Source organism: Lipotes vexillifer, unplaced genomic scaffold, assembly GCF_000442215.2.
Source record: "Lipotes vexillifer unplaced genomic scaffold, Lipotes_vexillifer_v1.1 scaffold189, whole genome shotgun sequence".
In the NCBI taxonomy this organism is placed as follows: domain Eukaryota; kingdom Metazoa; phylum Chordata; class Mammalia; order Artiodactyla; family Lipotidae; genus Lipotes; species Lipotes vexillifer.
The window spans coordinates 2,165,389-2,177,823 of record NW_006785816.1 but is presented as its reverse complement, the minus strand read 5'-3'; the positions used below and the strand labels follow the sequence as shown (position 1 = coordinate 2,177,823).

Sequence of the window (12,435 nt, the reverse complement as noted above, 5' to 3'; positions counted from 1 at the left end):
GTCACCCAGTCCTTCCTGGAGGACAGCAATCGGCCAGCAGCACCCCTGGTCCTCGCTTGCCCCTGAGGCCCTTCTCATATCACAGTGTCCTTACCTCCTGCTTCTCTACTCCCTACCGCCAGCCTCCCCACAAGCGTGAGCACAGATCCCTTCCTTAATTGCCACAGTAGTCCTAGAGACCTGGTATACATTTGATAAGAAACCAAGAGGAAGCAGAGCAAATAACTGCTCCTACTAGGTCCACTCTCAGTACAGTGGGGCTATCACATTGTGGATGGGAGCATGGTAGGGAGACCTACCATCGTATCGTCTGAATTCCACCCTTTAGTAGTTGTGTGATATTGGGAAACCCATCTAAGCTCTCCAAGCCTGTTTCCTCATCTATAAAGAGAGGATAATGATAACATCTGTCCAACATGAAAACTGGTACACAAATGTTCATAGCATCATTATTCATGACAGCCAAAAAGTAGAAACAACCCAAACGTCCATCAACAACTGAAAAGGTAGACAAATGGGAGTATATAGTGGAATATTACTTGGAACAAAAAGGTATGAGTTACTGATTCATGCTACAGCATTGATGGACCTCAAGAACAATATGCTAAGTGAAAGAAGCCAGTCACCAGGGACCATATCTTACCTGATTCCATTTAAATTAAATGTTTAGAAATCTATACAGAAAGAAAGTAGATTAGTGGTTGCCTAGGGCTAGGGATGGAAGGGAGCAGGAAGAAAATGGAAAGTGACTAATGGGCACAAGGTTTCTTTTTATTTTATTGGAGTATAGTTGCTTGACAATATTGTGTTAGTTTATACTATACAGCAAAATGAATGAGCTATACCTATACACATATCCCCTCTTTTTTGGATTTCCTTCTCATTTAGGTCACTACAGAGCACTGAGTAGAGTTCCCTGTGCTATACAGTAGGTTCTCATTAGTTATCTATCTTATACATAGTATCGATAGTGTATATATGTCAATCCCAATCTCCCAATTCATCCCCTCCCCCCTTGGTACCCATAGTTTGTTCCCTATGTCTGTGTCTCTATTTCTGCTTCGTAAATAAGATCATCTATATTTTTTCAGATTCCACACATATGTGTTAGTATATGCTATTTGTTTTTCTCTTTCTGACTTACTTCACTCTGTATGACAGACTCTAGGTCCATCCACATCTCTACAAATGACCCAATTTCGTTCCTTTTTATGGCTGAGTAATATTCCATTGTATATATGTATCACATCTTCTTTATCCATTCCGCTGATGATGGGCATTTAAGTTGTTTCCATGTCCTGGTTATTTATGTAAACAGGGACACAAGGTTTCTTTGTGGAATAATTAAAATATTCTAAAATTAGATTATGATGATGGTTACACAACTCTATAAATAGAAAACCAATGAATTGTATGTTTTAAACAGGTAAATTTTATCATATGTAATTGGTTCATCATAAAGCTACTTAAAGATTAATAGAACCTACCTTGTAAGCTTATTGTAAGAGTTAAATTAGATAATGCATGTAAAGTGCTTAGCACAGTGCCTGGCACATATTAAGTGCTCAGTAAATGTTAGCACTTATGGGCTTCCCTGGTGGCGCAGTGGTTGAGAGTCCGCCTGGAGATGCAGGGTACATGGGTTCGTGCCCCGGTCCGGGAAGATCCCACATGCCGCGGAGCGTGTGCCATGGCCGCTGAGCCTGCGCGTCCGGAGCCTGTGCTCCACAACGCGAGAGGCCACAGCGGTGAGAGGCCCGCGTACCGCAAAAAAAAAAAAAAAAAAAAATGTTAGCAGTTATGACACAGCAGTCCAACTCAAGACATTTCAGCGAGTCGTTCTTAAATAGGACGGAGTATAAACTAACATCGACAGCTGTGGGTAGGTTGTGCTGCAACAAGCCTGCCCAGTTTCTTTTTGGTTGGTTGGTTGGTTGGTTTTTACCATCCACCTCTTCCCCCACATAAGACGAAGGTCATGGCTTTATGAGCTGCTCCCCTCATCCGTCATGGGGTGCTTTTATCAGCATCTGTAAGCAACACTTTAATAAAAGAGGGAAAGGAACGAATGAAAGAGAGGGAAGAAGGAAGGAGGGAAAGTGAAAGAATCAAAGGAAAGAAGCAAGGTAGGGGGGAAAGAGGGATGGACAGAGGAACCTCCAAGGAAGCATGATAAAACTCCAGGTGAGCGGGCTTAACAATATACAGACCAAAAACAAACCAAAAATGTTCTGCCAAAGAGATATGATCTTACAAAGACAAAAACTTAACAAAAATATACACAAACCAACCATGTTGCTTCCCCATCTAAATAATGCTAAGGATTATTTCTATAAATTCTGGGTTAATATCTATTGAGTGCCAACCATGTACCAGGCACACGTGCAGGGTATTAGAGATATATCAGTGGAAAACAGTTTTTGTCCTCAAGTATAACCAAGACAATCACCCACCCTGGAACAGCAAAATAAATCATTTCTTTAATTTAAATCTCTAACTAGAGTGACTGTCAACATCTGCCAGCTCAAGTTAATAGAATTCATAGGGGTGTCCTCACTTCTCTCATGACTGTCTGCGGTATGGCCCTGGACGCTCCTTCCCCAAGTATCCCACTCAGCGGTTTCAGCCCAGGCCCCAAACGTGGAAGCTCTTGAGGATCAACTCTTTCAACTCACACACCAGCCATTTTTCTCAGTACATACGAGTGTCCAGGTGGCTGGACATGGGGTCCAGAAGCATCTTTTACCTTTGATGGCTCTTGTGTAGAAACCAATCGTCCATTCAAACTATCCCTCCATTTGGTGAATTTTGTCTTAGACGTCATATTATACTTTTCCTGCTGCTCAACCTTGGTCTGGGCTATCCCAGGCTACCCAATATATTTCACTAAATGTGAACCACAAAGAGAGAGAGTTAAGATCTGAATCCCTTTCCTTCTAAGACATCGATACGTTCCTAACTACCTTTTGCGGTATGCGGGCCTCTCACCGCTGTGGCCTCTCCCGTTGCGGAGCACAGGCTCTGGACCCGCAGGCTCAGCGGCCATTGCTCACGGGCCCAGCCGCTCCGCGGCATGTGGGATCTTCCCGGACCGGGGCACGAACCCACATCCCCTGCATCGGCAGGCGGACTCTCAACCACTGCGCCACCAGGGAAGGGAAGCCCCCTAACTACCTTTGTCCAATCTCTGCTCAACAATCTCCAAGCTCCACGTCATCCAATGGGTATGTGGGAGGGAAACCACAGCTCCCCCTCTGGCACCAGCCGTGGTTCACCTGAAACTCCCTGTTATGCTCTTCCCCACACCCCTGCTCCCCAAAAGTGCTCTTCTAGAACAGAGTGAGTCTGCGCCAAAGGTTATTAACTTCTCCAGTAGGAACAGGAAACTCCCCGCTAAATAGATACACAGGTACATACACGTGCATGTAAACACACACCCAGTTACTCCCACAAGGCACTGCAAGTCAGAGTGGTCACGAACAGAAAAAGTGCATTTCAGATTTTTCCATGTTGAGAACAAGAATGTGACCAACGTCTCACTTCAGTCCCAGGCTGATTCTATCCAAGTCCTAACATGGGCCTGACAAGTTGTGCTGACCTCCAGGTCTTCCAGATTCCAGTTTTCTCTCGGTTGCCTGGGGTCCCCACCACTACTCTTCCTACAACCTCGTGCCTGTGAGAACAACGGAAGAGGGAAGGGGTTCTGTGCCTTCTCTTTTGGGATCACAGGCAATTCCCTCGTTAATGATTCCTAGATTGACTCTCCGAGGACCAGAGGGCAGGTTTTTTCCACAGAGGGCTGGCATCTCTACAATATTTTGTTTGTTCCACATAAATAGTGCCCCAGGGATGTCCCCCCAGCTCTCAGAAGCTGCAGCTTCTGAGAGGAAAAACAAGCTTGGGTGCTGCATTGGTTAGTTTAATGTGTAACTTGGCTAGGTTGAAGGTATTCTGTAGATGTGACTAACATCATCTACAATCAATTGACTTTAAATAAAAGTGATTATCCTCAGTGATGTGGATGAACCTCAGCCAATCGGTTGAAAGTTCCAAAGAACAAAAGTGAAGTTTCCTTGAGGAAGGAGAAATTCCACCTGTGGACCGTGGTGTCCACACCTGCTTGAGCTTGCCTACAGAGTTCAAGTTTGCCTAACCACCCCCCCCCAAGTGCATACGCCAATTCCTTGCAGCCAATCAATCCACACATACACATATACATATATGATTTACTGGTTTTGTTTCTCCAGTAGAACCCAGAGCATTGCAGATGCCTCATACGCTTTGTAAAATCTGCTACTACAGAACATTGTTTTATAGATGTGGAAACTGAAGTCCAGTAAGGTGTAGGAACTTGCTCAATGCCAGTGGCAGAACTGACATGTAAATTTCAGGTTTCTTCCTCTGGGCCCATTGCTCTCAATGCTCTTTCCCCTGTAGTTTTTAGACTGTCATCCATGAGAAGTGACACTGTATTGGTCTGCAAGATCTTCACTACAGAGAATCCCTACTTTTTATAGCATTAAACGTCAAAATCTTCTGCACAGGCCCAAACGCCTACCTGTCAATGCCAAAAGCCCTACTGAGCTGCAGTGTCAAAGGCAGCCTATTGCTCCCAATCCAATTCCAGGTATTTGGTGGGTCTTGACAGTAATTTAGAAATTAGGGGTTGGCTACCTGCTCACTTACCAGCTCCTCTCTGCCATCACCACCACTGCAGAGGAGTGAGAAGCAGTGGGTTTTTGAAAAAAAAATGATCGCTCTAAAATGTCTTCCATATCTGCTGATTTTCTCCTCACTCTGCCCTGCCACATATACTCTATGCTTTCTTATTGTCTCTTGGCTGACATCAGCGAATTGTTATACAGTCATCAATAGTCTCTTCACCTCAGTAAGTCAGAAAGAGAAAGACAAATACCATACGATATCACTTATATGTAGAATCTAAAATAGAACACAAATGAACTTCTCTACGAAACAGAACCAGACTCACAGACATAGAGAACAGACTTGTGGTTGCCAAGGAGGAGGGGGCGTGGGGGAGGAAAAGATTGGGAGTTTGGGGTTAGCAGATGCAAACTATTATATATAGAATGGATAAACAATGAGGTCTGATTGTATTAGCATAGGGAACTGTATTCAATATCCTGTGATCAACCAAAATGGACAAGTATATGAAAAAGTATGTATGTATATGTATAACTGAATCACTTTGCTGTACAGCAGAAATTAACACAACATTGTAAATCACTTATACTTCAATGAGAGAATTTTTTTTAAATAGTAATAATCTCTTCACCTCAATAAAACTTACCTCTGATGTCCTTCTCTCAGGAACTCAATTACTAGCTAAATAATTTGATAATTTATATTGCCTGTGGTAATGTAGGCAACAAACAAGTCAAACAGCTATTCTTCACAGATAATATTTACACAGTAAAATGATTTTTCTTTTCTCAACCCAAAAGAGACACAAACCGGGGAAGGTCAGGCACCAGGAGATAAAGTCTTAGGGGATCCTAAGTCAGTGCCTTTCAAATCCTGTCGCATACACTGTGACCTACTCCATTCATGGATAATGTTAAACCAGTGTTTTGTCATCCCTAAACTGAATGGACAGCAATAAACGCTTTCTAAAGTCCTTGTAACAAAACAGTCCTTTAACTGCTCGAAGTGTTCAGAGGCTGAATTTACTATGCTGCATTCTGGTGTAAGTGTCTTGTGGAGGTGGGGGAAAAGTGAGAATCTACTACAAGAAGGTAGACATTGCCTCTGCCAGTCATCCAGAGAGAAGGTGGGAAACCTCAGAAAAGAAACTCCTACGTTTTTCTGGGCATCAGTCTCTTGGTTTGAACGTCAAAGGATCGAATTAATATACTGAGGGTATTTCTACTAAAAGCTGAAAAGACGATCTGAATGGAGGGCTAGATAGTGGTCAGAGTAGTGTGTATCTTGGGGGCGAGTATTGCCTGGGAAGGGGCACACGGAGCCCTCTAGGGTGCTGGAAATATTCTATATTTTGATCTTATTAGGAGTTTTACAAGTATGTACATATGTAAACATTCATCAAGCTTTAAGCTTTAAACATTAAGATTTGTGGGCTTCCTATCATATATGTCCATCTCAATACAAATAAAAATGTGAAAATCGATGCTAGTAAATTGAAGATGATTAACTTGAAATCCAAGTTATGCAGATGTATATAATATAATCCTTTCTGTTATCGAGTTTCCCTCTATAAGCCTCTAGAAAAAAAGACAGTACAACTTGGCGGGTGCATCCAAGTGGGGTGATCATGGGTCCACAGCTGAGGCAGTGATAGAGCCCTTTGCAGTGGAGACTGTAGTGATTCTGAGAGATTCCCCAGGAATCTAGAAGCTGCAAAATCTAACTGCCCCTCTCACAGAATATTCTCCCTCCATTGCCAACTGAGGAGGATCTGGGTTCACTTTGGTAGCAGTGGTTTTCCTTGCAGCCCCTTCTGTATTTTTGTAATCATGATCCAAGATCCTAACCACAGCCTGAGAACCAAGATGTCGGTGGTGCTGCCAAGCAGACACACTGACCTGCAGACGGGGGTGATTAGAACACACACGCTAGGACCCAACCACATCACGGAGGTGATCTCCACTAGTCAACAAGAAAGAGCTGCATTTGCCCAAGTAGCTGTGTAACTAGTGCTTAGCACAGAATCCAGCCAGTACAGATCTGCAGAAACCATGTGTCGGATGCCCCAATGGGAGAAACTTCACTTAAAAGGAGCGTCTCAGCCCCTTTTCTAGGCGAGACTAGTCACACGTACTAACGAAGCTTGCTACTTGCCACAACTTTTAACCACTGACCTTAACAGGTATTTCCAATTCCATTTTGTTTACGATAAATGCAAGCTCCACTTTTTCCATTTTTAAAACATCTTCACAGGGCTAACATAGCCTGTAACGTAGTAAAGCTTGGAATTAATGAGCCTGTGCGTGTTTGCCCATGTTGGGTGGCTTGTTCATCCCATAGCAGATGGGACTCTGGCAGCGAGTCCCTCCAAACCAACCAGCTCGGCAGGATGGAGTATGGGCGTGGCAGCCCCCACTGCAGGTGTAGAGAGCAGGGGGAGGGGAGGTACTTCCCCCCAAGTGCGTGGGAGGGGGTGTGGGAATTTGTACCCAGAAGGTTGGGGTACGTGGCAGACATCGTGGCTGTCTCTACAGCGACGGTAATGGGAAGGGTTTGGAATCTTCAGACCCCAGAGGCTCTTCCCTTATGCCTTTTCCAGCACTGCATACACCTTCCCTGACCTCTCCTCTCGGATGCCCATATTCTGTTTACCAACCTGGCCAGGAGCCAATGAGTGGCTCAATGAGTGGAGAAAATAGAAGGGAGGGAGTTGAAACAAGTGCCACTGGAATGAATGTCCCAGTTGGCCTTCCCCAACTTTGAATAACCTATAGTTCCATAAAACAAGGACTAAGAGTCTTCACAAATGTGAGATGCTATTATTCACCCAAAGTTATTCCAGTCTTGGGGAAACGTGGCAAACATCTACCAGACTTCAGAGATCTTTTATTGAGTTTTTTTCTTAATAACCTAGTGTTCTCACTCTCCTCATATCACACCTCCCCACCCCTCTATCCCAGGTCTAGGAGGTGCCGAAGGGAATGAGCAGTGGCTGCAAACTCCTGGCCTAAATCCGGTGGGCAGAAGTGTTTGGTGATAAGTGTGGCTCAGCAGGACACGGGAGAGCCACGGAGATGCCGTGAGGTCCCACAAGGGGAGACACTTTCAAATAGACCAGGCCTTCAGGAGCGTTAAAATCTCTACCACCTGGCTAAAGGAATTGTATAAACTCTTTCTATCCAAGTGGGATTTAAATTTCTTTTAAATGTCATGTGATAGAAGAGGTGTAAAAGCCTAAAACTCTGAAGTGGCACCATTTTTGAGTCAGATAAAGAAGGTGCATGAGTAAGGAAAGGATGTAAAAGGCTTCAAAGTTTGTCTAATATGTCAGAGACTCTATCATTTATTAAACTGACAAGCAATTAATCAGAAATGAGCCCTGGACAATCTGGAGAAAACACCAGAAAGTATATGACTCTAGCTGCATGGCTAACACCAAATAGAGATCCTCCACGTGGAACCAGCTATCACGTTGTGTTTAAAAATCATCGCAGGTTCCAAGCTGAGCATCCAGTAAGACTGATACGGTATAATCGCCCCAAACTCAGCTGACACTTACATTATTGCTTCACAGAGGCCCCAATTCACCTGAGCAATATAAATGAAGAAAGGAAGGAGGTTATTGGCTTCTTTCTGCTCTGTGCCTCTGGGCCACATCTTCTGGCTCCTCCAGGCCGGGGGGAGGCGCAGGAAGGTGAGACTAAACGTAGGTTTTCATAGACCTAATTGTACTTGCTAAGCACTTAGGTGTGTGACCAATCACTGCAGTGACTGGTGGAGAGGCCTAAACTTCTAACTTACCAAAATACCATCTTGCAGAAATGCTAGTATATTCATATCTTAATGGCCTCTAATGATATCGCAGAGGGACCAGGGAACCAAAAACAGTCCTGCCTCAGGGAGCTTTTCAAAGAACAGTCGTGTAGGTACATTATGCCTTGGTCACTCACACACCAGTTAGGGACCCAGAGCTCTGGCCAGGCAACCCTAAGTGTGGTCAAGTGGCTTCCCAGGATACCATGTGGTGGGACTGGCATCGTTTCTAGAGATCCAGGTCCAAAAATGGAATGGCACCAAAATATCAGGGTAACCACAACAGGTTAAAAGACCCTTCTCTGCAGAAAGAGCCATAGACTCAAAAGGACGTCCCAGGCTAAGGCCTGGCCTGCGTGGGTTTGCATGGGCTCCACTGATGGAATAGTGGTGGGAGCAGCTGAGCCATTGCCAGGCCCCGAGTGGACCCTCAGACTCCATCAGGGATGACCCAAGAAGGCCACCAGTCAGTGCAGCGTGATGTTGATGATGGGAGAACCGCCCATCACCCAGGTCTGGAAACCTCACTCCTGTGGCGATCAGCATGTCCAGTGTTGGATAGAAAAGGAAAAGGAAAACCAGTGAAACCGTGATTCTGCTCATTGGCTACAGCAATGGCCTAGGCTGGGGCAGAGGTTGAAACTCTTATCTGATGAGATTCCTGGAGTATTTATCATTTTCTTTCTCTATTCCAGGCAAGCTGTTTCCAAATTTGGCTCTGAGGTCATTGTCTGGAGCACTTGTACGAAACGCAGATTCCTGGACTCCAGCCCCAAAGATTCTGACCCAAGAGGTATGCAGTATGCCCAGTAATCTGTTCCTAACAGGTGTTCCAGGTGATCCCGGCACAGGGGATCCAAGGACCAGTGTTTGGGAATAACCGCTCTAGTCCACACCAACTCCTCATATCATCAATCACTAAGAATGGGCTGCATCTCATATGTAACACCAAGCATGTCCCCGGGATCCCACTCTGACCTGCTGCCTTGTCTCAGGACACATGTCTCTGAGCTCTGCCCCCTAGTGAGCTCCACAACTGTCCATTTAGCACATGCACTTCACACGCACTCAACTCAACCAGTGTTTATTGGGCACCTACTATAGGCAAGGCACAGAACCAGATGCTGCTATGGGGAACAGAGACAAGAAGGCTGGGCCTCACCCTCGAGGGGCTCACAGTCTAGTGGGAGAGAGACACACGCACAGGTATAAAAATACAAGGCAGAATGAGGTGAGCTCTAGAACAGAGGCAAGACCAGTGGGAGGTCAGGGAGCCCAGCAGATCAGATGCTTGATGCAGTGGGTGGTGCTCTGGCCAGTCCCTGGGAGATGGGCAGGATTCGTACAGGTAGGACTGAACAGAGAAGGATATTTCAGGTACAGGAGTAGGTATAGAGCTGGGAGAGTACACTGAATGTTCAAAAGACAGGGGCAGAATGTATGCCTTGAACTGAAATATAGGATGCTAAAGGGAAAACAGGTAGCTAAAGCTGGAAAAGTGGTTTGAGGGCAGATGGCAGAGGAGATCGACTTCAATCTGTAGGCAATGGTGAGCCATCGAAGGTTTCGAAGCCAGGGAGCGATATGATCTCATTTCCTCAATTCTCTATGCTGTAATATGTGATTAGCTCTATTTCTGTTAACTTCACTCCAGGGACTTACACCCTTTCTTGGTCTCAAAGCAGAAGCTCTGTGGCCACACATACTTTCAGGGCTGCACAAAGCTCCAAAGCAGTGGCCTTAGGCTAAGTAAATGTTGAGCTCACTTAACAGCCTTGCATCACCTCCACAGAACAAGAAGGACAGCCTTCTAGAATCACTTGACAGTAAGGGGCAGGGCGCAAGGAAAATACTCAACGAACTTTTGTTGCCTAAGCATAGCACAGATAAGTTGCAGAGAAAATGGGAGCACAAAAAGTAAATGGTGGAGAGATGCAGGTGACAAAATTAGCATTATCCAAACTAAACCATCTCCCTGTAGGCTTCTGGTATAACCCCATTCACTGGGTGGGGAGACTCTGCAGTCTGACTCACTGGGATTAGTAGGTGAGACTTCTAAGAGCTCTACACCTAGCAGGTTCTCTGCTGACAACTTTCCTAGGATCCTGCTTAACTATCCAGTGAGGAGGGAGACTGGCGCCCACCCCCACCCAGGCTACCACAGCCTGAGAAGGGATGCGAGGTCACTGCTGTCCAGGTAGACACAGCGATGCTGGTCAGCGAGGGCTCCCCCAGAACCTCCACACCAGCCGAAGCAGGAGCCTGGGTGGAGAGGGGCGAAGTCACAGCTGGATTACCCAGGAGAAACGCTCCCGGGGAGCCGGCGTGCACCTCCGAGCCCGACCCGGAAGGGCTCCCGCCACCGTTACTGATGGTCCACAGGCACGGGTAGGGACTGCAGAGAAACAGAGAGAGAGAGAGAGAGAGAGAGAGAGAGAAAATGCTTGTCGACACACCCAGGAAGGATTGCCACCTGACAAGCACGCACGCAGTGCTGAGAGGGGCACAGGTCTAGAAGAGGGCATCGGACCATGGCGTTATTTCTAGCTCTGACACACACTGGCCCAGTTTCTGCAGAGAAGCAGCAAGATGTAGTAGAATAAACATATGATTAGGTGTCCTGAGACCTGCATTTTGATGCTGGCCCTATACCTCTAGCAAGTTGTTCAGTTTTGAACACGGTATTTTATTTCTCTAGGCCTCACTTGCCACCTGTGTAAATGGACAGGGGAGTGAAAGGATGATATTTGGGCAGTATGATCTATGAGTAAGATCCCTCACTGACCAAGAGAGGTGATGTGGCCTAATAGCCAGGACACATTGTTGTCAGAAAACCTAGGTTTGAACCCTTGCACTACCACTTATTAGCTCTGTGACTTTGATCAAATTATTTAATGTATGAGCCTCAGTTTCCTCATCCTCAAGATTTGGAGTGATAATTAGACATACCTTACAGATGTTGTTATGAGGATCAAATAAGAAAATGGGTATGTGATGTCTAACACATAGGACTCAGTAAATGATGGTTCTTATAATTAATTCTTCCATATTCCAGGTTTCTACCTGTCAGCTCTGGTCCCTGGTAGAAAGGCTGGGGAGCTGTACCACTATCTTGGACTTCTCTTATCCTATGTCACTGGTTCACAAACTTGACTGCACACTGGAATCACTTAGCGAATTAAAAAAAAAAAAAAAAAAAAACCAATGCCTGGGTTCTATCCCCCGAGATTCTGATCTAATTAGTCTGGCATGCGGTATCAGAAGTTTTTAAAACTTTTCTGTTGACTGTAATGCGCAGCCTATTTTGTACCTTCACATAGAACCTAGATGAAAATGACTATAGGTGACACAGGCAGAATAACCTCCAGTGCTTTAGTCCTCACCATGTTCTGACTTTTCAGAGTCCCCATTTTGCCTGATATGTATTGCTTGATAATAGGCTCATTACCTAATGTCAGTACTGAACACATTTGTTTTTCTCTAGCAAAACCTTTATAGCATCAGCAATGGGTTAAACATGCCACTGATGAAGCCAGAGGTAGCAATGCCACCCTGCACTCTCTGCCGTATTTCAGATACCACAGACCTCACTGGACCATATGAAACCTGCAGAAACCCAGGCTTTGGGGTTTTGGTGTTTTTGCTTTTGTTTTTAGCCAGCTCAGCGTGCTGGGATTCTGACCCCAATTCCCCAGTTTCCAGAAGAGACTCTCAATATCAGTCAGAGTCCCTTTCTGATGCTTCCTGGGCCGGTGGGAAAACCATGGGCTCTGAGTTACATTACTTACCGTATGACCTTCAGGCCGTTTTTAATGCCTCTGAGCTTTAGTTTCTCCATCAGGAAAATAGGAATTTTAATAGCAGCCTTATGGATGTCTTTGAATCCTATAAATGACTTACATAAAGGATCTAGTACAAAACTTGGCACATGGTTGTTTAATATCTTCAAAGACACTC

General features: G+C 45.2%; 1 protein-coding gene across 1 annotated transcript in view; it reads right to left on the bottom strand.

Annotated features, from left to right (window-relative positions):
* Positions 1-9,997: 9,997 nt before the first annotated feature.
* TBX19 (T-box transcription factor 19) overlaps positions 9,998-12,435 on the bottom strand; it is a 27,948-nt gene continuing 25,510 nt past the window's right edge. Inside the window, exon 8 of the mRNA XM_007458112.1 lies at positions 9,998-10,873. Within this exon, the coding sequence (XP_007458174.1) occupies positions 10,588-10,873 (286 nt within the window). The 3' untranslated portion in view covers positions 9,998-10,587. The remainder of the gene's footprint in view (positions 10,874-12,435) is intronic.